This window comes from Thunnus thynnus, chromosome 6 (assembly GCF_963924715.1).
Source record: "Thunnus thynnus chromosome 6, fThuThy2.1, whole genome shotgun sequence".
Classification (NCBI taxonomy): domain Eukaryota; kingdom Metazoa; phylum Chordata; class Actinopteri; order Scombriformes; family Scombridae; genus Thunnus; species Thunnus thynnus.
The window spans coordinates 22,600,076-22,626,303 of NC_089522.1; the positions used below are offsets into that span (position 1 = coordinate 22,600,076).

General features: G+C 42.1%; 1 protein-coding gene across 1 annotated transcript; it reads left to right on the forward strand.

Moving 5' to 3' along the window:
• Nucleotides 1-64: 64 nt before the first annotated feature.
• On the forward strand, nt 65-24,873 carry bmp7b (bone morphogenetic protein 7b). The gene is made up of 7 exons (XM_067592709.1): nt 65-750; nt 16,665-16,857; nt 18,412-18,560; nt 20,369-20,572; nt 21,715-21,791; nt 23,466-23,576; nt 23,871-24,873. Exons 1-7 carry the CDS (start codon nt 351-353, stop codon nt 24,018-24,020), a joined length of 1,284 nt encoding a protein of 427 aa, XP_067448810.1. The 5' UTR covers nt 65-350; the 3' UTR covers nt 24,021-24,873.
• Nucleotides 24,874-26,228: the final 1,355 nt, after the last annotated feature.

Sequence of the window (26,228 nt, forward strand, 5' to 3'; positions counted from 1 at the left end):
TCTCTCTCTCTCTTTCTTTCTTTCTCCTGCTCCTCCCAGCACACAGAGCGCCTCCTCAGAACTTGTTCGTGTCTCTCCCGTGTCTCTCTGCAGTTGCAGGCTGCACTACAGTTGGTAGCTGTTGGCCACAGGTTGTGGATGAGGGCACGCGCACACAATCCGCCTGAAAACCAATCAATAAAAGGACTCTGAAGTGAAGTTGATGTTTCATTTGGGAGCACTTCCCTCAACATGAGGGTCCGTAACTGATTTTGGATATTGAACACAGGCTACCAGTTGCTAAAAGTTCAATATCCATTTTCTAGAGTTTCGGCGAACAGAACTGGGCGCAATTACGCACGGCGTTTACTATGGCACCGATTTTGGATAGACGAGCTCCCGCTTTACTCTTGGTTTGGAGTTACTGCGTACTGGCGGATACTGCTTTTACGAACTTTACTTTGGACAACGAGTTCCACTCCAGTTTTATCCATCGTCGGCTCAAGAGCCAGGAGCGCAGAGAGATGCAGCGGGAGATCCTGTCGATCCTGGGGCTGCCGCACCGGCCGCGACCCCACCTCCACGGAAAGCACAACGCTGCCCCGATGTTTATGTTGGACTTGTACAACGCCATGTCCACTGAGGGGGACGAGGACAGATACTCCTACCCCTACAAGCCCGTCTTCACCACCCAGGGGCCCCCGATAGCCAGCCTGCAAGACAACAACTTCTTGAACGATGCAGACATGGTCATGAGCTTTGTCAATTTAGGTAGGCTGCATGTTCTCTCATCCCTTATATGACCAAAAACTATTGTTTAGTGTAGATAAAACTGAAAATCAATTTTTACAAGAGTTTAATACAGCAAAACAAGCACCTGAAGGATAAATCAAGCTATAATGATGGCAAAGATTAAAGCCACTGAAGTCAATATTGTGTAAGTGTCAGTTCTCAAGTCTCTCAAGTACCATATTTTAATGACACTATTTTAGCATTAAAAAGTAACGTATAGTGTGACTAGGTCATTATTTTGGCACCCTCAGGCACGTGAGAAAGTCATGAAGAACAAAACAGAAAGACTTATGTAGTTTTTGTTAAGGATACACACTGTTTTCATACATTTTTGGTTTGTAGTCAGTTGTCAAGTGATCACCTGCAGGTCTTTATATGCTGTAACTGACTGTCAGGGTGAATTAATAACCCTAAGTACTGCTCTCCACTTTTTGCCTTTAGGGCACATCATGAGTATTTTAGACAACAGTGATAGGGCATTTTATCTTGTTATCTCACCTTACAGAGCAACACATGTATTTCCCTGATGGTACACCTGCAAGCACACAGAAGAGGCGCACAATAACCATGTCTACACAAACTAGGTGCAGTTAGAGTCACATTCCTGCACCCTCCTCTGTTTAACAGCTGTGCAACCAGCTAATGTTCAGGTGCTCAAGCTGTGGATGATGGAGCAGCCAGCAGCTAATATGTCAACCATGTGTTATCTAAAGAATGAGTAAGTCAACAGCAGAGTGGGATCAAAGTGCACTGGGTCCTCCCTTCACTCTGATTTGGAGACATCCATATAAACACTCAGAACACAGAATGAAACCAGTCAATGAAGATCCAAAGTTAGTTTGGTCAAGGAGATGGTCACACAATGAGTCTTTATGTTTCAGGATGCACTTTCCGATAGAATTGTTGTTTTGTTTTCTTTTTTAGTTGTTGGTTGTTAAATATTATCTCCTGGATGTTTGTTCCCTGTTTATCTAATCAGTATGTTTATTAAATTCAAAAAATCTATTTTATGGCTGTCAGCAACAATCAGAGGTTGTCAAGAGCAAATAATAACAGCATTAGCAGGCAGTGTCTGATTTATGGACGGAGAAACACACCATAATAATTCAGTTTGCCCAACAAATCATGCAGTCACAGCAACTCTCCCAGTCTTGATGATGAGTAGTCATACTTCATTCGAGCTTATTCGTCTTTACCATAATTTGGCGCCTGACAGGTGGTACAGGAAATGAAATTCGGTGAAGGCATACTGTAGTTACATGTTTGCAAGCCTACAACATTTTAGTGAAGTCCTGCTTGCAAGGAGCTGGAAGTTTACATTCAATCCTGGAAAGATCATTGTTGGAGTGTCTTGGCAAGAGAGAGGGAGGTGACACTGGTTCCTCCACTGCACTGTGTAATTACTGTGGGAGCTGCTGCATTGTGACTATTTTTGACAGGCTGTGACACAGATGGATTTGACCACAGAGCTTGCAAAGTCAAGGGCCTCGCAAAGTAAAGGACCGAGGCTGCAGTAAGCTGACAGAGAAGAAGGGAGCTTTTGAGAGAGAAAGAATGATGAGAGATGGTTGGGACTCGGGGGTCAGTCTCTTTTGCAAGAAAGATGCTTAAAGCGCACAGAAAATCTAAACAAAGACGGGTCACGTCAGCTAGGGAGAACATTTTTATTTAATATATTAAAGTATCATGGAAAGAAAGTCACACTACTGTCCTGAAGCTAATGCAATTACCAATGGAACTGGCCCAGGTTGAGTCTTCGTCATGGCACATGTTCAATATTCCCATATATATCTCTAATTTGGATATTAAGTGGGCGTTTGTCATTAAATAGAGTACGCTATCTGTCACGTGTTGCATCTGTCGGTGTTGTTCATTGTTAGGTTTTTCCCTGAGCCTCATGTGATACCATCAAATATGTATCCAGACAGCTTGATTCAAATCAGCAGATAATATGCTGTTTCATTACCCTTCACATGAAAGAGAGAGAGAGAGAGAGAGAGAGAAAAAGAGAGAGGGACACAGAGAAGTAAGTGATGGCTATCAAATGGATTGACGATTTCCTCCAAATTCCTTCCTTTCCACATTTGCTCATTGTGGGTTTGTTTTCTTATTTAGGTTGTCTGAGAGCAAAATGAGTGTGGCTTTTATTTAAAAACTGTCCCTCTAAACGCTGCATGTCTCCATAACTACCGTGCCAAGGTACATTAGTCAGACTTTGTACACTGGTTACTGCTTCCTGAGAGGCCTTTTTTCATGCACTGGTTTGTATTTTTATTTAGGGCTAAAAACTACAACAAGAACAGAGAGCTACAGTCATTGAATGTAAATTACCCATCTAAGTCATCACAGCAGTGTTAAAGAACATATGTCAGTACAATGAGCCACTTAATTGTTTTAAGTAAGCCTTAATATGAAAAAAATGATTTCCTCTTCCTTCCTGATTGCCACTCAGGGGAGCTGAAACACTTTGTTGTCAGTTTGTGTGAGTGCGGCAGAGTCCAGTGCAGCCAGTTAGGGCGGGTGTTGGGCTTTGGGACAGACCCCAGGCCAGGGACGTCCTCTCACTGAGTCACTACAGTTTAAAAGCCCAGCTGTGTAAATGGCTTACAGCATACATTCAGAATGTACACTGCTACATGCAACACAGGTCACCCTGACACTGGGTGTGTGCCGGACATGCCATGATAACACGCCAGCAAGTTAACTCAGCACACACACACTCTCTGTCTTTCAAGGTGGCATTCACTGTCAACAGAAAAGAGGGGAAAATAGATAAAAGGTGGATTTTAACATATTACTTTCCAACATTTATAAAGAAATCTATCAATCTGTCTGCTGGTCAGTTGTCTATACAAACATACGATACACTCATACGTATCCTTTTTATAATTATTTAATGTAATCCCAGTGGTCTCTGGCAGCATTAGCCCTCACCCACCGTGAATTAAGGCATTTCCTCCTTAACAAACCACAGCTTCCAGTGCTTTTGGCCACTATTTTGGCCTGCGCTGAGCTGTAGTTCAGCTCAGTTCATGTTAAACTCTCACACAGGCCGAGCTTACTCAGCCATCCGGGCACTAGCACAAACACTCATAATGCTCAACCTCACAACCTCTATTGACACCTCCCAGTCCACAGGAAAGGACTGTGACTTTGACGTCTGCTATTTGCATCCTGGATGACTGAAACAGTAGCAACATCATCATCTGTGTTTATGTGGGAGGGAGGAGGGGATGGGGACTTCTAGCCTTTTACTGTAAAATGTTATCATGAGGTATCATTAGTCATTAGTAACAGCTTTCCTGTTCTCATAAAATCCTGCATGGATTAACGTAGCCCTAGGTGAGTCTGAGGAAAAGACGCAGCTCTACATTCCATGTTCATGTGTGTGGACATTAGAGCTAGGTGATAATTCTGTATAGCGGTTTATTCAGCGGATTCATATTATGATGATATGGTCTTAAAGGATTAGACAGATGTTATTCTACATTTTTCTAATCGTCAACTATTCTGAGCCCAAAACCAACAATGTGTTAGTCTGTCTCCGTTCCTCTATGTCTGTGGCACTCAAACCTAAGGCCACTGCCTCCTACTGAAGATGTTAATCTTTAAAAACAAGTCACAAATATATACTTCCATTTTTAAAAAAGGCTCAGTAATTTCGTAAAACAGCTGGTCACTGTAGTTTTTAGCAAACATTACTCAATCGGGAGTAAATGGTGCATTTAGTGGACACTATTTTCAGCCGCAGACTACTGTCATACACATTTTAGAGAGTGTGTACCGCAGCAGGACAATTATGTGGAAATGACTCAAAATAAACTTCAGTGCGTGTGTCTTTTTAATCGTTTTTTGGAAAACAATGAAGGTCTATGGCACAGAGGAACCATCATGATTTGGCTATACGGACAAATCTTGATCAATTCATTGTTGGTTTTGGTGTTTTATGAGATTTGTTGACAATAAGAGAAATATATCAGCAGCATCAGCCTTTAATGATTCATAGCTGTAATTAAAAACTAACTAAATTAATTACTGAAGATTTTGTTTTACACATAAAGTAGAAGGAGTTTGGGTTTGCATAACAGTAACACAGTTTATAGCTTTAAACATATATTTGAACATTTGTTTATATGTGATTTTGCCAAATGATATGTATCAACATAAAATATATTTATTGATATCATGATAAGGACTTAGACCATATCACACAGTTCTTGTGTGTATGTTCAATCAATCACCCATTACGTTCATATGTGTGACTGTTCTTTCTATATGTTCCTGTGTTTGGAACCTTGTAGATGTTCATATAAAGAAGGTTTTTGGTACCTAAACTCTTACTGATGGGTCTCTGCATGCGTAACAGTGATGTAAGTCAGGCTCTATGTCTGGACTCTCAGAGGGGGTGCTGTTGTAAACTAAAAGCATCTAAAAAGTGAACAATTATCAAGCCAATGAAAAACATGCGCTACCAGGGTGCATTTAATTTCTCAGTGCTCTGCTGCTGTTAATCAGCACCAGATGTGATACATTTCACTAAATGGAGCTGAGGAGGAGTAAACAAACAAATCTCCTCTGCTTTCTTTCTCTCTTTGTTGAAATAAGCAAACATTCGTATCTTTGTTATCTCACCCAAACCAAGCCGTGACCTTACACATGGTGAACAGTCCAGATGAAAATGTGTCATGTCCAAGCTCCATCTATATTTAACTAGTGATTTAAGGCTGTGATGAGAGAAGGAAGAAGTATCGTACAGACTTGGCATGCGAGGTGAGTCAGTGTACTAGCAGGTAATTATCCTCTGCGTTACCTTGGTGACCTGACAGGGCACCACCTGGCCCTCCACCATTCACGGCCCTGTGTCTGCTCCCATAGGAGCTGCCACACGTTTGTCTGCTAGCTCTCCCTGCTTTATAGAACATGTTAATCGTAAGGTAATGGAAAGCAGAGAGTTGAAGAAATGTCTAACTGGTAAATTAGTTTGGATTTATTAGAGGCTTTGGCTTTCAGACAGCATTGTATCACCGGCACACACACGTATGGCTGCATGCTCAGAAGCAGTTGTGTCACACTACAGTCACGCTAGAAGCATGTGTTTAACCCAGCTTTAGTTTTATAGCTGATAGCAGAGAAGCAGAGTCGTCCACGTTTGTAATTTCAAGTACTCCAATACCCCCTCTTTTTTTAAAAACATATCTCCCGTTCATTCTCTCCCCACCCTTCTCTCTATTGCTCCTTGCATTCCTCTCCAGAGTGGGCTGCCCGTGGTGCTGAGGTTAATACAGATGTTTCCCTCTGTCTGCAGGCCAAAGCAGCTGTGCAGAGAAACTTTATCTTTTCAGAGTCCAGCAAGTCCCCTCATCGCGACCTCCACCATCATGTCTGGCCCTGTCTCCACTCCATTCCACACGCAGGACCATCTGACACCAAATTTCCCTTCCTGCCTTCCTGAACTAGCAGTATTGATTATCAGCACTGGCCTCCTAGCTTTAATTAGTTAGTTATCATATGGTCCCAGTAGTGTTGTGCGGTGTTTAGTCTCCAACCTCCAGCTCTGGCCCTCACCTCCAGAGGTTTAAACCTCCCGTGCTCCCAGACATAAAACATTTCAACACTTTCTCAAGTTCTTTTGTGTGTTTTTCCACTCCCCACCTCTCTCTCTCTCTCTCTTTCTCTCTTTCACACACACACACACACACACACACACACACACACACACACACACACACACACACACACACACACACACACACACACACACACTTTCTCTGAATCTAAAACACAACTTGTCCTTTCTCTGTACTTCACTTTTCTCTGTTCTCACTTTTTTGTCTATGTATCTCACATTGTTGAGTTGTTGTAATCTGTCGATCTCACCATTTCACGCCAGAAGCTGCTTCCCCAAATGTGTCTAAAGAGGCTTCACATGAGGGCCAGAAAATTAAAACACAAGTATGTGTTGAAGGCCGGTCATTCCTCTGTGCATGCAGTCTGTCCTTGACACTGTTAGTATGTCTTTCTCCTTCCCGTAGATTTATGTAATCGCTTCTGTATACTCTCCCAGCGGACTGAAAGCGCACGCATGTGTATGTACACGCATGCACTCATGTGTGGACATGGAGAGAAACACACATACACTTTTTTTTATGGCCAAAAGGAATGTTTCTGGAGCTAATTAGTGTTATTGAGTGCATGTTTTATTGCCTTCTGCAGGACAGGGAGTGAGCAGAAGCAGAGGAATGTAACAGTTGGTACAGATAGCCCTGCCGTCCTGTCAGGTAATTTCTCTTAATGCACTCCACAATTTGATGTATTACATGGAGGTCTGGTGTGTAAATAAATACCACAAATGGAGACAAAGAATCTCTTCTCGCATGCGCTTCAGGCAGTTTTACAAAGTCCACAGCCGGCAAGATCCAGGAAAATCCTGTTTTTTTCCATTTGTTATCTCTGAGATTCACCTGTTGAACCCAGGAGTCCAGAATGACATCTGGATGTACATAGCAGAGCCTCTGTGCTCTTGGCCAGGCCGGGGCACTTGCTGGGAGAGATGATGAAACACTCCACGGGTGGGACTTGACAATGTGGCGAGTGGTCAAAAGGCCCAGATGTACTAAGCAGCAGGCGTTCTCACTCTGCTTCAATGATGGACGGAGCTCCTTCTCTGCCAGGAATGTTGGGCTCATTTTAGTTTTTTTTTTAATAATTTTACTGTCTTGCTCTGCTGCTTTCTTCTTTCTCTCTGAATGTGGCTCCAGTTTTGTGGTATACTGACAATAATTTGCCCATCAGACAACATGTGACCACCACAAAGTTGCATTCAGAAAGAAGGGAAAGTGAGCTGTGTGATTATAAAATGTGCACAGGAAGACACCCATTCAGCCAATTTTCTTTCATCTGGGTTACTTTGGCCTTGCCTTATCAGTGACCGGCAGCTTATAAGACTCCCCTGCACTTCCATGACGGCGGGTACCAAGCAGTGAAGCTGTGAGAGCAGATGTGGGCCAGAGCACAGCCAGAGATCCTGGGACCAACAGCTCTGCTGCTTTAAAAACAAATACGGCACTCTTTGCTTGGTACTGGGGCACTGATGGGGAGGAGAAGAGAGGAGGAATGAGATGAGGGAAGAAGGAAAAGAGAGAAGTGGAAAGGAGAGAGAAGAGAAAAGGATAACGGAAGAGGAGAGGAGTGGGGAAAGGTGGATCACGAATGGATGCCATGAATTTCTTTTCTTTCTTTCTTTCTTTCCTCTTGGGAACATTGTGTGCTTGAGAACATTTGCGTTCGAGCTGTTATGTGTGTGTTTGTGCAAAGTAAAACACTATTTTAGAGCCACCTACCCTGCCCAGTCACCAGCTGCACTGTGTGATGTGTGTTAGGTCTCCTAACGGAAGATTGCGTTAGCGGAAGCCCATAATACTGACCAGATTCCTCACCAGACTCCAACAGCCAAATCAAAGATTGTAAAAGCCAAGCAACAACTGTATGCGAGTGTTTTTACGATAAGTGATGAAATATTGCGTCTGTGCAGCATGGAGTATGAACTGCATGTGGTAGGTTTCTATTTATTTAGGCAAGCTTGCAGCTGTGTTTCCCTTGTGTTTCCTCCACAGCTATTTTGTTTATTTTAGAAAGGAACGGGCTGTAATTAAACAAAATAAACAACAAGCTGTTAAAATCAGGGTGCCAATGTGCCTGTCATGTGTGCATAAGATGCCACTCTACCACTCTGGGATGCAGGAGGTTTTATGTAGACACCGGGAAATGTCTGTGTCTCTTTTATGCCAATGTGTGTATTGTATGTGAATTTTCCTGAGGTCTATAATAAGAGGCGGCTTGGCTGGTTGAGGAGGGTGCGGCTCCTGTGGCCGCAAAAGGATAAAAACAAGGGGATGAGGGTAAGAGTGAGTGGGGGAATGACTGTGGTTCCACGTCTCAGAGTTGTTTTATCCTCCAGCTAAGAGGAAGTGCAGATGGTAATAGTGGCATTAGCACAGAGAGAGATCCCTGTCCACACTCCTTCACCCCTGTCTCTCAACACATCATACATCACACCACAGCGCAACGACCGCTGAGCATGAAGATGAAAGATGTGGGTTTTGTTTTGTTTTGTTTTTGTCACCATCGCTTTTCACTAATGTACAATCTCGCTTGACAGACCTCTGAGGGAACGTGATGATTTCAGAGATGACTCAATTTGTCCTGCAGGGCTCCTCAGATTCATCACTTTAGGTTCACCCAAATTATAAAGAAATTATATTTTCTCACATACCACTAATGGTGCCTAGTATAGCCCCAACAAAGGATTTTTTAGGCCGATAGCAAGACTTCAATTTCTCATCAGTTATTGGCTGACATATGCACCAATACAAATATACAGTACCAGTCAAAAGTTTGGACACACCTTCTCATTCAAGACAATGGGAAAGTGTCCAAACTTTTGACTGGTACTGTATCTGCTATGAGCTAATATTGGCCGATATATTGGTCGGCCTTTAGTATCTAGCCCCGCATTTATCTTTGGGTCTATGGAACTACTTTCCACCATGTGTATTATACAGAGTAACTGTTACACTGATTTTGGAAAGAGATGTTGCTGTTGAATTATAAAAGGGGCATATCATGCACAGTTCCTGGTCTGTATTTTTATTCTGGTGCTCTACTCAAATATCTTTGCATGATTTACAGTTTAAAAAACTCCTTATTGATCTTAGACTGGCCCTTTAGGCAGCCCCTCAGTTCAGCCTCTGTCTGAAACAGGCCATTTTAGCTCCTGTCTCTTTAAGGCCCCCTCCCCCTGAGGCTACTCTGTTCTCATTGGTCAGCTTCAGTAAGATGCCCCTGGGCAGATCCCTCTGGCTCCAGAGGCTACATTAACAAACAGTAGTTGTAGGAATTCACCTCTTTTTCTCGTTCTTTACCCAAATTGTTATATACATGTGTACGGATGTTCAAGCTGAAATCCGATCTGAAATATGTGAGTGAACAATGTGAAAAACCCATGGAACAACCTTAGCAAAAACCTTAGCAACAAAGGATGTGGAACGGACGGCCATTTGTGGGCATGTGCGAACAATCTAAAATCAGTTCAATGGGGAAGTAGAGGTAACATCGAAGACTGAGCATGTTTAACCTAGACATTATAACAGTATACAGAATAACAGAAAATCACAAAAAGCATAATATATCCCCTTTAAATGTCATTTTTCAACATTGTGTGCACCACAAATGAAATTGCATTCACTACTATTGGATTGGAGTAGCAGCAGACATGGATATACTGTTTCTCAAAACCTATCTGCATAGCTAAATACCACTATGGGAAAGTGAAAAAATATGTGTTTTTGTAGATGAAGATGAACTACCCCTTTAACACAGCCGCTGCCTGAGTGCTGTGTAAAGGGCAGAGGTAGAGCGCCAAAGAGTCAGATACATTCCTGTGAGTTCCAGGCTGTTACATATCCAGTAAATCTCTGGTCCATGATGCCCAGCGAAGCATGAGGTGGAACCCAGCACTACAGTTTATGGGTGCAGAGGGCAAGCATGTTTGATGGCTGCAGTGAGAGGGAGAGGGAGAGGTCAACATTGCCGCTGTGAGTATAATCTGAGACCTGTCAATGGCTGACAGGCTAGAGAACTCAGAAAAATTTGGTTTGACCACAAGTCTTAAATGTAAAAGACTCTTCTTCCTGTGGTTACTGCCTCTACTTGCACACAGGCAGGAAGGCAGGCTCAAAGGCATGTGTACATGATCGCGCACACACGCACACACGCTGCGGTGAGTTAATGATCGTTAAGTGTGAGTTAAGTTATAGCATGAAACTCTTTTGACCCTTTCCCAGGGAGCCAGTGCTGTCAGGCCCTGCAGCAGTATAAATACATCACACAGGCATGATGTCATCAGTAGTCGCCAGTGGGCAGGATGTTTCCTAACGTGGTAATCGCCCTACTGTGGGTAGTCACCCGGTACCCAAGAGATCAAACCCTCTTTACTCTTTATAGGATAAACATCTTGAGCAATCTGCCCCTTCCTTGCACTCCGTTTTTCTTCCTCTCTCTCCTTTTAGCATTCGGAAACTATGACTTACTTGTTCCCAGTACTGTAATTAAAACATTGTTGGCGTAAGAGCAACTGAAAGGAAGAAAGAGACAGATCGTTATGGTGCATCAGTCAAATCGGCATGACTATGTAGCGTTACAGTTCCTTCATGATCCTCCAGATCACTGTCATAAAACTATCTGAGCCTGATTCGAGTGACCTCGCCTTGATGCTTTACTAGTGTCTGTTTTTAGGAATCAAGTGTGCTGTTAGAGTTAATGGGCTCTACAGGGATGCAGAATGAGGTGCAGATAGTGATGGCACAATTATCTCAAGAGAACTGAGGGCAGGAGGGGAGGGGGCTAAGCTTAAGCCATCGGTTTAGAGAAGTGAGAGCAGTGCCAGGGGTGAGATCCCCCCTGTGGAGCAGCGGAAGTGTGCAGGGCGGGACTGAGGGGTGTGAGGGTGCTGAACAGACACTTGGGCTAATGCGAGCCGTCAGATCTGTCCGCTGCTGCTCCGGAGCCTGAGGTGTTGGAGAAGTGTCTTAGGTCTACAAGCCCGGCAGGAGAGGGGGATAGGAGGGAGAGGAGAATAAAGGAGAAGAGAAGGAAGCATGCAAGTAGAGAGAAAAAGGAATTACACTGATGATATTTGATATTTTTGTTGTTGTTCAAAAACTCCCATGAAAAGACCAAAACCATGTGTTTGTTCGTCTCTCAGTACTTTTCTCCAGCCTGTTTATGCCTTTCAGCCCCAAACCCAGTAGTTCCATGAGACGTAAATATTTAAAAAGAGGTCATAAATGTATGATTTTATTGTTAAAAAAGGCTAAATGATTCTTCAAAACAGATGGGCACTGTAGTTTTTTAGCAAATGTTATTCAAAAAGGAGTAAATGGTGTACTTGTTGGGGACTATTTTTAGCTGCAGATTGGGTGCGTTAGCGAGTATAAACGCCACCAAGATGGTGTATGTGGGATCAACTCAAAATAAACTACATTGACCATTTTCACGATATTGAAGCAACATGTCATCCAGTGCTACAGTGTGGCCCACTGATGTGTTTTTAATCATTTTTGGACAATCTATGGCACAGAGGAAAAAGATATATAAGGCTTTCATGCCACAGACAATACTTTTTAGGGATTTGTTGAAAATAAGAAATAAATAACATATCACCAGACTTGGTCTTTAAAGACAGCCAATGGTTTACTACAGACAGAACAAGTTTTCATTCTTTTTGATGGATTTAGAGCTTTTTAGAAGAAATATATTATTTATGAAAGAAAAATAAAGCGAATTGAAATAAAATTGGGAAATCATTGCAAGTAGAGCCTTAAATAACTGTTGATCATTTTCTGGGAAAAGATCTGAGGTTTTGACTTTTAGCAGGCGCAGCCTCTCTGTTGTGTAGAACGTGATAAGGAAGCTGTATGCCCCATGGGGAAGCATAAATCTTGGAAGATGCGAACAGAGTGATCATATGGTAGTAACCCTCTGGTTGCCAGGTGCACTGAAGGCTTGGAGGATGGTGAATTCATCATCATTTCGACATCTCTGATGTGCGCTGCTGTGCACGTGTGTGGTCTGCTCAAGTCAATTGATGTGGGACAACTGTGCATCATCAGCAGTTTGTATAAAAAGCAAATCAGACGTCAGACTGAATGATAAAAGCAGCTCACAGTGTATGTGTATAGGTTTGTGTGCTTGTGTGTGTTTGTCTGTGTCTGCATGTATGTGTGTTGTTGCATCTCTAATTATGGATTACAGAAACCCATAATGATTGTGTTACCGTGTTGTGACGCACAAGACCATTCACTTCACAGGCAATACTTTATGATAGTTGTTTGTGTGCACGGGAGTGTGTGTGTGTGTGTGTGTGTGTGTGTGTCCATGTGAGGAGCAGCAACTGATCTGGACGCCGGGTGCTCTGAATGAAGGGCTCATATGGCAAGAGAGGGTGTGTTTGCCATGTTTGCGGTGTGTGTATGTTTGTGACACAGGTGGGGCGATGGCTACTCACTTCCTCCCAGAGGAAGTCATAAATGCACCCGCTTGGCTTTAACTGTGCCTCTTCCCCTCATCTAATGATTGCCATACTGCTATAATGGCCTGTACGAGAAAGAGAAAGAAACAGAGAGACAAACGGCAGAATCACAGCAGAGGATAAAGCTACACTCGATCTAATTTTATCTCAAACTATACAGATGAAATTCATGCATTGAGGAGTGGAAATGGAAAGCGATGTGAGAGAAATAGTCAGTGTGGGAGTTTCACAGCAGCATCCAGCTGTTCTCACAAGCACAAAGATAAAGAGCTTTTACAGTTAAGGGGTGGGTCGGCTGCTCCGGAGGCTAAAGAACAGGTCTGGCTTTCTCCCTAGAGGGAGTGCACCTGCACTGGGCTACAGGAGGAGGGAGAGGTCCCTGATGTGGTAGAAGAATAAGCAAGCCTTGGAGCCAAGAGGTATGAAGGAGAAATGAAAATGTGTGAGAGGGTACCAAAAGCATGAAGTAATTGTTTCCTGGCTGAATAATAAAATGAAAATGGTGGTCGTTATTTTTTTATGGTCCTCCTTTGAATACAGAACACATCCTCTGCTATGATCTGTGTGTTTGCAGTAAGGCTGGGAGTGATCGTACAACTCAATATTACCATATTAGTGAGAGTATTTTTTGTGATACCAATTTTTTATATGTTTCTTGTTGTCAACACATTTTATGTGCAGAGCCGAACCCAAAATGAACTGATCCAACTTACAAGTATTATGTGTGTATCCAAAGTCTGATATATCATTTTCCAATTTGCTGTAGGCCTCCATTGTTGTCCAAAAATGATGAAAAACACATCAATGAGCCACACCGCTGCACTGGGTGACATGTTCCTTCGCCACGAAGATTACAGTGAAAGTAGTTTGTTTAGAAACAGCTCCAAAGACTAATACCAGCGATCACATTTTCAGTCTCAGGAGAGTAGTTCTGTGTAAAGCATGCGTGAGAATATGGTTCCATTTACAGAGCTTTTCTAACTTGTGCTACATATCACAACCGACTTTGGTCTCAAGAACTCAAGTTTTTGGATAACAACAGAGGTCTACAGCACAGAGTAACAAGATATATCAGGCTTTGGATACACACACACAATACTTGTAAGCAGATCAAGTCATTTTTGGTTTGGCTCTGCACATGAGATTTGCTTACAATAAGAAAAACATAGAAAATTGCAGCCTTATCCTTTAAAACATGTTTTGCTCAATAACCCATTTTCAACAACTTACTAACTAACAGTGTGGTCATATCATCACGATACAATTCCAGTAAAAGATAATGAACTAGAAAATGTTGAATTATTGCCCTAGTCTGCAGGCTAGTATAGGAGAACCAGACTGTGAGGTGAGCTGCAGGTGTTGCAGTGTAAACCAGGCTGATGACTCCCGTGAGATTTAGACTTTTACAGCAGTAGAATGTATGCGTTGTCAACACACTCAGTGTAATGTTGTAAAGTGTTACTTGGGGGGCGGGGACTCGATGAAAGCCTGGATTGATCGAGTGATTCATCAGTGTGGACAGAGAGTGGGGCTGGAAGAATGAAAAGAAGTAATAAAATAAGGGGGGGGGGGTGATGTAGGAAGTGACGTTGAATCGATAAAGGTCTACAGTGAAGTAAACATAACCTTGAACTCCTTTGTTTTCAAGAGGAGTCAAACAGATTTCCAAACCAGTCCAGTGTGTGCCTATAGCAGATGGAGGACAATGGGAGCCTAAAGCTAGAGCATCTAATGGCCAACAGAGAGCAGAACTGTCCCTCATTGAAGAGTAATTAGATCCTTTCTGTTGCTCCTGCTCCGGCCAATCATCTCACAGTGCTGCCTTTGTATAATGTCCTTCAGCAACTGGGTTTAATAGAGGCATAAATGAAAAGGGGATGCAAGGGAGAGAGTCTGCTGGGAAAACCACATAAGAGGCAAGAGGGGAAACAGGGCTGAGGAAGACAAAGAGGCAGGTGTACAGTGAAGGAAATAACAACACACTAGCAGTGTAGTGAAACTTGCATAACGTTTAGATCATTGCACATTTATATTACTGACAGCTGCTACAGAGCAAGTATGCTATCATCAGAAATTCTTTTGCATTGTAATAGTGGTTTGTATGTGTTGTTGTCCATTTATGTACATATGTGATGTTGGCTTGGCAGAGATCCTCAGATGTTTTTCATGCCAAAGTTGTGCAGAGTTCAGAGGCAGTCGACTTTGATGAGGTATTGTTGAGTAGCAGTGGTTGGTCGATGGATGGTGCAGAGGAGGGAAGAGGGTTTTCCTATGTCACCTATGTCAACTCGGACTCAGGCCTGCAGCGGCATGTGGTTGAGATTGGAGCTGACACAATTAGTCAATTAGTTGATTGGCAGAAAATTAATCTGCAACAATTTAGATAATTGCTAAACTGTTTAAGTCACCTATAAAGTGAAAATACCAAATATTCTCTGGTTTCCGCTCCTTCAATGTGAGGATTTCCTGCTTTTCTTTGTTTAATATAATCAAAATATTTGTTTGTTTGTTTGTTTCGGACCGTTGGTCGCACAAAACTGTATTAGGACTACAAACAGTTATTTTCATTATTGATGAATCTGTTTTCAGAAATCATACTTATATCCAGTATGTATAATGTCAGAAAATAGTAAAGAAAAATGCCCATCACAATTTTCCAGAGCCAGAGGTGATGCCTTTAAATAGCTTGTTTTGTCTGACCAACAGTCTAAAACCCAAAGATTTGCAATGGTATAAAACAGAGCAAATATCTACACACTTATGCTTTCTGGCGTTACCTGCTCTGCATTTTTTGCTAATACATTACTTAAAAATGCAATCAAAAATCACTATTAATTAATTTTCTGTCACTAAATCAATAAATGAATCCATTGCTTTAATGTATAGAGGGATGTCCAGGTTAAAGAACAAAAAGAAGACAGATGAAATGCCACCATGACTGGATAGATAATATATTGTTTTTATTTTGCAAGTTTATAAATCACTTAGTGTGTTTGTGTGTGTCTTTATGTATCTGTTTGTATGTGTATGGATGTGTGTGGGGTCTGTCTGACAGTTGATAAAGAGGGAAGTGGAGGGAGAGCGAGATGATGAGAGACAAGGCACTGACCCCTGGGATGTCCTGCTGGGACATGAGAGGAGCAGGGTCAGGGTGGGAAGGGGGGCATGTCTTGGGGGTACAGGGAGGGGGTTGGAAAGCTCGGACGTAAGGAAGAGAGAGAGAGGAGGGGATGGGGAAGGGGTACACCAAGCATGGAGCCCCAACTCATGAGAACCAGATGAAGGGCAGACTGGATGACTCTCTGGGGCTATGAGAGGAAGAGAGGGAGAAGAAAGGCACTCATAAAGCTGTCAGAGTCCGCCTGCATCTCTCTATCATTGCTTGGTGTGCGCCAGATGCATTTCTCCTAGTCCTGCTCCTCATGAATGTTTCAATCATAAGACAACACGTGTACTGCATATCTATAGATGTGTTTAATCTGGGACTGACCCTGAGTCTGACAAGCTATGTCAGCTCCTTGCTAACAACTAAGCGTAATGGACTGTGGTGGAAGGATAAATCTGAGAAGAAAAGACGTCTTCTCTACCTCTTTTCGAAAAATGTAGTTTATTTCTAAGCAACTTAATGTCACACAAAAAGCTGAAGTCACATCATCCCAAATTGTCTCCTTGCAGTCATTTTGTATCCCTGCTGGTAAGTGACTCAATTGGGGATGCAAAATAGCTCATGTAAAAAAAAAAAAACAGTCTCTGCATACATAAAATCTGTCTGACACATTTTTCGTTTCATGTTTACTTCTTGCAGTGGAGCACGACAAGGAATTCCTACCAGTGCGGCGGCATCATCGAGAGTTCAGATTCGACCTATCACGGATCCCCGAGGGCGAAGCAGTCACTGCTGCTGAGTTTCGTATATATAAAGACTTCATCCATGAACGTTACGATAATGAGACCTTCCGCATCAGTGTCTACCAGGTGCTGGAGGAACACTCTGATAGGTGAGCATGGGTATATGGTTCTGTGGCCATTTTTATTATTGATTAATTGTTAAAGGATAAGTCTGTTGATATTCTGTATTATATGCCATGAACAGACCAACAATGAATTGATTCTACTAACATATTTTGTCTGTGTAGCCAAAGTCAGATATAGCATTATCCCTCTGTGCCATAGACCTCCATTGTTGTCCAAATTTATTAAAAACACATCATTGAACCAGTTGCACTTAGTAAAATGTTCCTTCATTGCCAGGAATATGGGAATTTATTTGGTCAGTCCCATGTACATCATCTTAGTATAGTAGTACCAAATGTAGATTAATCCATGCCTGGCTGTTCTAGGAAATAATTGTAAAAAAAAAACAACAACTGTATTTGTGAGCTGTTTTTAAAGATCCACATCTTGAACGGCCTTAGGGTTGAGTGGGAAATCAGCAAGAATTGATAGATGGACAAATACATTGTTGGGTTTAGAAAAAATGGCACACACTTGCTGTTTCCATTTTTTTTAAATGTGAGGAATTGCGACTTTTCTCTGTTTTATATCTTTGTTAATTGAATCTCTTTGGGTTTTGGACTGATGACTGAATTTGTGATTGGCCTTTTTACTATATTCTGATATTTTATAGACTGTAGAATTAATGAATTACTAAAGAACACAACATATTAATCAATAATGAAAACAAGAATAAATCCCAGTCCTGTTCTGGAAGCTTATCCAATCAAAGCAGGATTTTGCCCCACCTTCTCCATGCGTCTAATCCGGGCTGTCCAGAAGGTGTATGTAACTCTGGAATGGCCCATGTCCTGCTCTCTTCGACCCCTCCTAAAGGTTTCTGTTGTCCGGAGGGAACAACACAGTCATTTATTCCTCTGCCAGAGACAGGCCTGGGTACATGAATGAAGCAGAGCTCTGTGACACACTATCTGCCCAGTCAGAAAATAGGTCGGGATACATGAATGGCCACATGAAGAACAAGGGATTTTAGTCTCCAATGGTGAAAGAGTAGAAAATCCAGAGTTCAGAGTTGGACAATAGGACTGACTTGGACATGCAGTATTTCACTCGCTACTTTTCACACAGTTTTTTTCCTCTTTCGCAGCTGTGTTTTCTCTCTCTCTCTCACTCTCTCTCTCTCTCTCTCTCTCTCTCGCTCTCTCTCTCTCTCTCTCTGTGGCTTTCTGGCTCTCCCACAAAATTCCAGCCAGTGATGGACTGTGCGTAGTGTATGAAAGGACCCGTCGTTTATAAAGCCATTATTGTCAATTAAGAAAATGAAGTGTTCCCCTGGGCCTCACCATCTGGAGCCTCCCTCCCCTACCTCCCTCACTAGTTTCTTGCTCCATCTCTCTCTCCCTTTGTTTCACTCCATCACACTCCTCTGAATCCCTCTCTGCGCTCCATTACTTTGCTTTGCGCTTCGGTCACTTGGTTTTACACTCTGTCACATGGTTTCGACCTATCTTTTGTAATTGTGCATTTAATCCCTGTTGACTTATGTTCGTCTCTGACTGCAAGTGTGAACTTTTATTGTCTCCTGTGTACTTTTTCAGGGAGTCTGACCTGTTTCTCCTGGACTCAAGGGTGATCTGGGCAGCACAGGAGGGCTGGCTGGTTTTTGACGTGACAGCCACCAGTAACCACTGGGTCCTGAACCCAGGCAGAAACCTGGGTCTACAGTTGGCTCTGGAGAGCACAAATGGTGAGTGTCACTATCATCAGTGTATTCCATAAAAAAGATGGATGTAGCAAGGTATGATGTCAGCCACTGGTTTTCACTGGAGCCAGTATGAAGCCCAGATCTGCAGCTTATGGTCATTGCCACCTTTTCCATTTGGAGCCAGGACCTTGCAGGAGTGCAGGGTGTTGCCTTTCACACTCTGGAAACATGCTCCGCTACCTCAGGCTGAAGTGAATGTTAGCTACTTTAGCTCAATTGTGCTAACAGGGCAGGTATCATAAACAAGTCACATTAAACTTATCTAAATATTGCAACAATAATCTGACTCAGTATGAGTCCTGGAGCCAGGGAGAGCAGCAGGCAAGCGAACTGTCAATCAAAGCTGTCAATCAACGCCCACATGCCATCAAAACCCACTATATGTCTTCAAATCTTATTAACAGAGCAATAATTTCCGAAATGACCACCAGCACACTTATTAGACGGCCCGAATTTAGCAATTGAGACCTTAATACTCATTGAAAAAAATGATCGACTGTATTGTAGTGATTGTATTTCTGGAGAGAAGTTGACACTTTTTGAATGGGAGCCAATTGGAGCCCATGATTTTTTTGGAGCCAGCATCTAGCAAGTGTTAGTGGCATTGCACTGGTGCTTCCGCATTGGCTTCAGCCTCAAGCATTTAGAAAGTTATAGGTGGTCATGTTGCCAATGTGAGGTGCTGTGTACATGAAAATATAACAAACTTACTTTTTTATTATTGTAATTAGTTACCACTCCTATGTAGAAACCACTCAACCATCACATTAACATATTTCTCAAACAGATCCAAGTTAACCATTTGTATTGCTGTAATGAGGAGTTGATATTGTTGGACATCTAACAAACAAAAGGGTCTGTAGTATAATATAACATGTATAAGCCCACATCATGGCTGTTTAGGATTTAATATCCTGAAGGCCAAAGAATCAGTTGATTCATTGTCTGTGTTTACACAGCAAAGATAAATCAAACCCTGCTTCTCGTCATTCATCATCAATCATTCATCACCATCATCATCCGTCATACCCTCAGCATCATTAGAAGGCATGCAGAAAATACACTGCGTTATCGTAACGATAACATCTCAGCGGGAGTTTGTCATCACGAAGCTTGGATGTTAGTCACTGGAGAACTTTGTCAACAAACACTGTAGAGCACAAGAGTGTGTCTGAGAATATTATCTCTAGCAAGATGGCAGGATGTTACATGTTAGGTGAGGAAAACAGACACAGTATTGCTTTCATGTTGCGGGAGGGGAGTGCTGGGGAGGCTGTATCCATGAGTGTGTGTTTGTGTGTTGGATCGGGTATGAAGGGTTAGCGAGCATGTACAGACAGGCACACGGGACGTCCCGTCGCCAGCAGCGACCAGAAGCCTTGATTAACCACCAAACGGTGATCAGACACACATTCTTCCGCGTGAGAACAAGATAGACACTGCAGACAACGCACGCACGTGCGCGCACAAACACACCCACACACACAAACACAAGCAGGGCGGCTTTGATGTTCATTGCTACGTTTGTTCTTGGCATTTCAGAGTTAGAAAGGGGGGGAAAAAAGGGAAAGGAATTCACAGAGGAAAATCTCATTTGTAAAACTGAATGCAACATTATAAACACAACAAAAGTGGTTTCAGTTAGAAAACAGAAGACCACACGCACACCAACATTTATTGGATTTCAAAAGTATTCCCTTTCTCTTTGTGCATTTCCATGTATGAATAAAATCTAGATTTCTTTGACATGCCAACACCTGTTGTACTGTTCTCTTCGTTGCCCCCTACAGGAGAGAGTATTAATCCTCGTGTGGCGGGGTTGATTGGTCGTAGTGGGCCTCAGAATAAACAGCCCTTCATGGTGGCCTTCTTCAAAGCCACTGAGGTGCACCTGCGAAGCATCCGCTCAGCACCAGGGGGGGCCAAACAGCGTAACCCCAACCGCTCCAAAGGGGCAAAGAGCCAAGAGGCACTCAGAGTGGCCAACGTTGCAGGTAAAGGCAGAAAATGTGTGTGCTGTATATACAGTCAGTGCTGATTTATACTGTTGTGTTGGGCTGACTTCTGGTTTAATCTGGCTTTTGTTGGCTCTGTGAGGAATCCATGGAATGGCACACAGATGACTTGTACTTGTCGGTCCATATGAGAATTCTCTACATTTACACAGTACAATGGCCAACACATACAGTATGAACACATATACATGCAAACAAGCACCCAAAAATATACAATAGGTGCAGAACAAACAATAGTATGTCATTGGAATTTATATGATTCTTGCACAACAAAGCATGCAATGTATATTTGGGGCCTTTGTTTTGTAGGTGTGAGAGGGCTGTGTTTATGTGAAGCGCTGAAACATTAGACTGTAATGCCTGAGCTTCAAATATCCCTCTGCTGTCTTTGTTTATTTACACAAGCATTACAGAGCAGTCGGGGCCAAGTTCCCTGCATGGAGGTAAGGCAGCGCAGGCTTTTATGGCAGAACACATCTGCGGTGTGCTGTGGGGCAACCGGGGCCACAACACATGGGCCAAATGGGCCTGTTTGGAACTTTGGATACCAGCAGTCTTTAACTGGATGATGAGAACCAGTCGCTCATGATCATTTCCAATGTGAACCACTCTTAGGAACTAATGTACCACAGAGCCCCAGAGATCACTAGAAAAAAAGAGAGATACCATTAGATAGAAAACAGACTATTCTTATTTAACACACGGATGGGGTGAAAGGAAAAAAGAATCATGAAGAGAAAGGAGAGAAAACAAATACAAGTAGAGTTATGAAAAATGTGGAGAGCCTTCTCTGTGTGCACATCTGTTTCAGCCAGTGGAAACTCAAAGCCCAGCAGAGAGTGACCTCTAAGCAGGGTGGCCCATTCATTTGAAACAATTACCAAACTGCTGCTGTATCTGGAGGTGATTTCCTTCAGCCATTGTTTAAATGTTAATGTTTTGTATGAGGACATTTGCTGTGTTTAGGTCTGTTCTTTATCATCTTTTACCTAATTGAGGTCTGACTGCAGTAAATAGTTACTTTTGTCGCTGAATTGGATAACAACACGTGTACTAAAGTATACTCTCTCTGTTTCTTTCTTTCTTTCTCTATCTGTCTGTCTGTCTATCCTCTTTCTCAGAAAACAGCAGTACTGATCAGAAGCAGGCGTGTAAGAAGCATGAGCTCTACGTCAGTTTCAGAGACCTGGGGTGGCAGGTATGGAAAGCATTCCTCACCCAAGTAGCCAAAATTGCTTGGCCCAACAGAAGCCTAAATCAGGCACTCCTGGTTGCAGGTTTTATCCAAGAAATCAGCTTGATGTTCTCACTGAAATCTAAACGGTGTCTTACTGTCCAGCTGCCACAATCCAGATGAAAAAGGTTTTGGGTGATAAAAGATCTACAGATCTTACCTCTGTAAAAAAAAAAATAAAAAAAATACATCAAACCCCTTTGCATGTTAAAAAAAGTCATGTAGAACTGAATCAATTAGCTGATCAATTGAATCAATCACAGTTAGTTGACCAATTGAATCAATCACTCGATTGGCACAACATTAATTAGCAACTATTTTGATTATACTGTTAATCATTTTAATAATTTTTCAAGTAAAAATGTCACTGGTTCCAGCTTTTCAAACATGAATATCTTATGGTTGTGGGGATTTTTTTTCTAACATTTTATAGACCAAATGATTGTGATTAATTGAAAAAATAATTGGCAGATTAATAGATAATGAAAATAGTCTTTGGTTGCAGCCTTAAATGTATGTTTTGATTAACAGTTGACAATGTGCAATTATAATACTCCCCTAAAAGATGCTAGAATGGACTATTTAGTAAAGATGCAAAATACAACAGTATTTATAATCAAGTGCCTCCATTACAGAAAACAGCATAACCAAATTTCATCATAACAGTATAAACAAAACAACTACATAAACTTATGTTTATGTAGTTGTTTATAAAAGCAGGAAATAGCATTTGCATAGAAGAACCCTTGACTGCGTTAAGCGGGGCAGAGCAGGTGAACTCAAGTGCAGACACTCATGGCGAGGGGACAGGGATATGGTAGAAACAGATTTATTTATTGTGAAGGCTGGGGAAAGGGAATGCAGTCCTGGGGAAGTTTAGGCTGGTAACTAGGGAAACTGGGTCTGGGGCTTGGGCTGGAAGCTGGGAATCTAGGGCTGAAGCTTGGACTGGAAGGTGGGAAGATGAGGGATCCAGGGCAGGGAAGCAGGGCTGATGAGACAAGACGAGGGGCTCGAGACAGCGGCTGGAACCAGAGCAGACAGGACTGTGGGGAGACAGGGTTAGGCAAAGGAAAAAACTGGCAACAATAGGAAAACTGATAATATATGAAGAAAAAAAAAATGGCTCAACACATCAACTGACTGGTGCAGAGGCTATGGTCTGGCAGAGTGGAAGTGGCAGGGCTGAGTATTTGTAGAGGTCTTGATTATTGAGATGAGGTGCAGCTGTTGTGGCTCTGCTCTGACTCCAGCACACCTGTCTCCACTCACACAATCAGACACACATATACACACACACACACACGGGGATAGAGAGCCACTGGGAGAGTGGCAGCAGGTTAAGGAAACACAGAATCATAACAGACTTCATTGTGTCTAAAACTAAATCTATTGTTCCAGGCCCAAATGTGGCTCAAGCGCCAATAACTGGAGCCGATATTCAAACGAATTTATAGCCGTATATGGGCCAGATCTGTCTTAAATTTGGTCTTCAGACGCACAATCACACCTTTAGTGTGCTGAGGGACGCTCAGCTGGGCTCTTTCTTTCTCTCTCAATGTCTGTTTTCAACACAATACGCCCTTTTCCCTAGTCCCTGACCTAAATTTCTGTCCCTGTCACCCTCCCTGTTCTCAGGACTGGATCATCGCTCCAGAAGGATATGCAGCGTACTATTGCGAGGGAGAGTGTGCCTTCCCACTGAACTCCTACATGAACGCCACAAACCATGCTATTGTGCAAACCCTTGTGAGTAACCATGAAAGTAGGGAACACAAACCCAGCAGTCATGTTAAGAGTCTAATCATCTCATCAACTGTCAAGACAATGTAGCCGCTGTTGGAACTGTTGTATTTAATGATCCAAAGCAATTGCAGAGTGTATTTTAAAGCAAACTGTCATCAGTGATTTGTAAGTGATGTGACACAAAAGATGTATATGACCCTGTGTGACCCATCTTTTTTTTTTTTTACCATTTACCAATATTCATTTATGGCATAATTATTAATTTAATATTTGATTTTCCTCTGCTCCAATACGCAGGTCCATTTCATTAACCCAGAGACGGTTCCGAAGCCTTGTTGTGCTCCCACGCAGCTCCATGCCATCTCAGTGCTCTACTTTGATGACAGCTCTAACGTCATCCTCAAGAAATACCGCAACATGGTGGTCAGAGCTTGTGGCTGCCACTAGATTGTCAGCATCTTCACATAGAGACACACACATACACACACACACACACACACACACTCAAACAAACACACACGAGTAGAGAGGGCTTCTCTTTGCTGTCAGACACCATTTGAAACTTTGAGAGCGAATTACAGTGCATGCTCATGCATTTTATGAACGTTCAGAGAGTTCAAGACGGTTTCCTGTGTGGAAAAAGCTCTCATTTCATTCTCAAGGTTGTCTTGAAGTAAACATGATGTTGTGTGGCCAAACAGGGATTTCAGTCAATTTTAGATTCCTCTCCACAAGTACACACACGCACGCGCGCAAACAAACACGCACATACACACCCTTTTGTGCTTTCTACTGTGTATACAAGACATTTAAAGCAGTGATTGTACTGTATATTCATTCACAGTCAACAGTCTTTTGTTTATTTCAGTAACTGTTATTGTAGTTCATTCTTTTACTGTAGATTTTATTATATATATTATATTTTTATGACTGAGAGACCCGGATGGAAGTTCTGAATTTATGAACTCTTCTATGTACAATACTGTGTAAATAATTTTTCAAACAAAGCAAGAAGTGTATTTATTTCCTGGAATGTCAATAGGGTATGTGTTTTCTCATGTATGTACTGCTTCCTGTTTTCTTTCACATGATAGTACATATATAAACTCTGCAAAAACGAAAACAAAGTTGACAGGATACTACTTTGACACGAGTTCAGGCTCACACGCCTCTCTCTGCCTGACGTGTGGTGGGAGGCAATTTATGACAACTTGGACCTGTGGAAATGTCTACAGATTTTTATCATTCGAAGCTGTTACATAAAACCTGCACATTTTCACGACAACAATCAACTGAACTGTCGGGGGTGCGGGCGGATGGGGTGGGGTTGGGGGTGGGAGGGGGGTTGTTTTGTGCGAAGCATCTTGTTCTGTGTGCTAGACATTTTCAGGTTTATATTCCTCTGCTGTAATACAATCTGTCATATTTAAAAGTTCTATTTATTGAGAGCTGGCTAAGATGTTCTACAGTGTGCTCCGATATCTCAAACATGTTTTACTGCTGAACTGGTACAACAATAGACTGGGAGAAAAGCAACAAAACCACCTTGAGATGTATTGTTTAATCTGGATGAAAAGCAGAATTAAATTGCCAAGTTCAAGAAGGACTCGTGCTTGTATTGAACTTTGTTTCACACGTTCCTGCACAAATATTTGCTTGGATTGTAGCTACATCTTTTACCTGCTGACCTGAGATCTGTCTCCACATTCAAAAGCAAACTGAAACCTTTCTGTTTTCTCAGGTTCATGGTGAGTTACTGTGGTGTGTGTGTGTGTGTGTGTGTGTGTGTGTTGTGCATTGCTGTATCTGTGAGGTGGATGTGGATCTTTACTACCTTCGGGTAGGTGGATGTTTGCACATGCATTTTTAATGAAAAACACATCGAGTTTACATGTAATGAAATGTGCTACATAAATACAAAGGCCTTGCATAGTAATTCACTGACATTATGCATACTGTGCATACAAGCAGCTTGTGTGGGCGGTATTGTATTTCTTAATAATAATACAAATATGAATAATGATAATTGTTTATACTTTTCAAAAGTGTGTCACACAAAATCAATGAATCATAAAATAATCAGATTCATAATGAAACCGATAAAACAATTCCTGTAATGTAAAACAGAACAAAAGAAAATTAAAATGAAATAAACACAGAAATAAAAGGCAGTTTTAAGAAAAGAGAAACGCAAGTAAAATCAGGAAAAGCTCTGATGTGATCACACCAGTTCTGGTTAAGAGCCTGACAGCTGAGTTCTGTATAGTCTGTAGATGATCAATAGATGTTTGGTTAAGGGAAGTAAAACGGCTGTTACAAAAAGTTTTGTCTACCATGAATCCATTCACAGCTATATTACTTTTGCCATGACATGAGGGAATTTTGGAGTGGCTCAGTATAATCCAATACAACAGTCTCGTATCAAATACCCATTTGTCATTTTAAATCAAAGAGCTGTTACCTAAACTGGTCGTTTTTGAGGCAGATGTTTATGGTGTTGTGTTGGACATAATACATTGAAAGAAGTTTTTAATATTTTGCTCACCCCATACCATAGAGCCTTTAAAATGAACCCCTCTGTGACACGGTGTCAGCAATTAAAGGTACTCGACTGTTATATTGGATTGTATCAGGAATTTCTATTTACCATTGTAT

What these genes read in the sequence shown, in the direction of transcription:
- bmp7b (XM_067592709.1), top strand. Translation starts at nt 351, where the DNA reads ATGGCACCGATTTTGGATAGACGAGCTCCCGCTTTACTCTTGGTTTGG. An exon ending in GGCTCTGGAGAGCACAAATG is followed by an intron (nt 18,561 to 20,368) that starts GTGAGTGTCACT and finishes TGCCCCCTACAG; the next exon opens with GAGAGAGTATTAATCCTCGT. An exon ending in ATGCTATTGTGCAAACCCTT is followed by an intron (nt 23,577 to 23,870) that starts GTGAGTAACCAT and finishes TCCAATACGCAG; the next exon opens with GTCCATTTCATTAACCCAGA.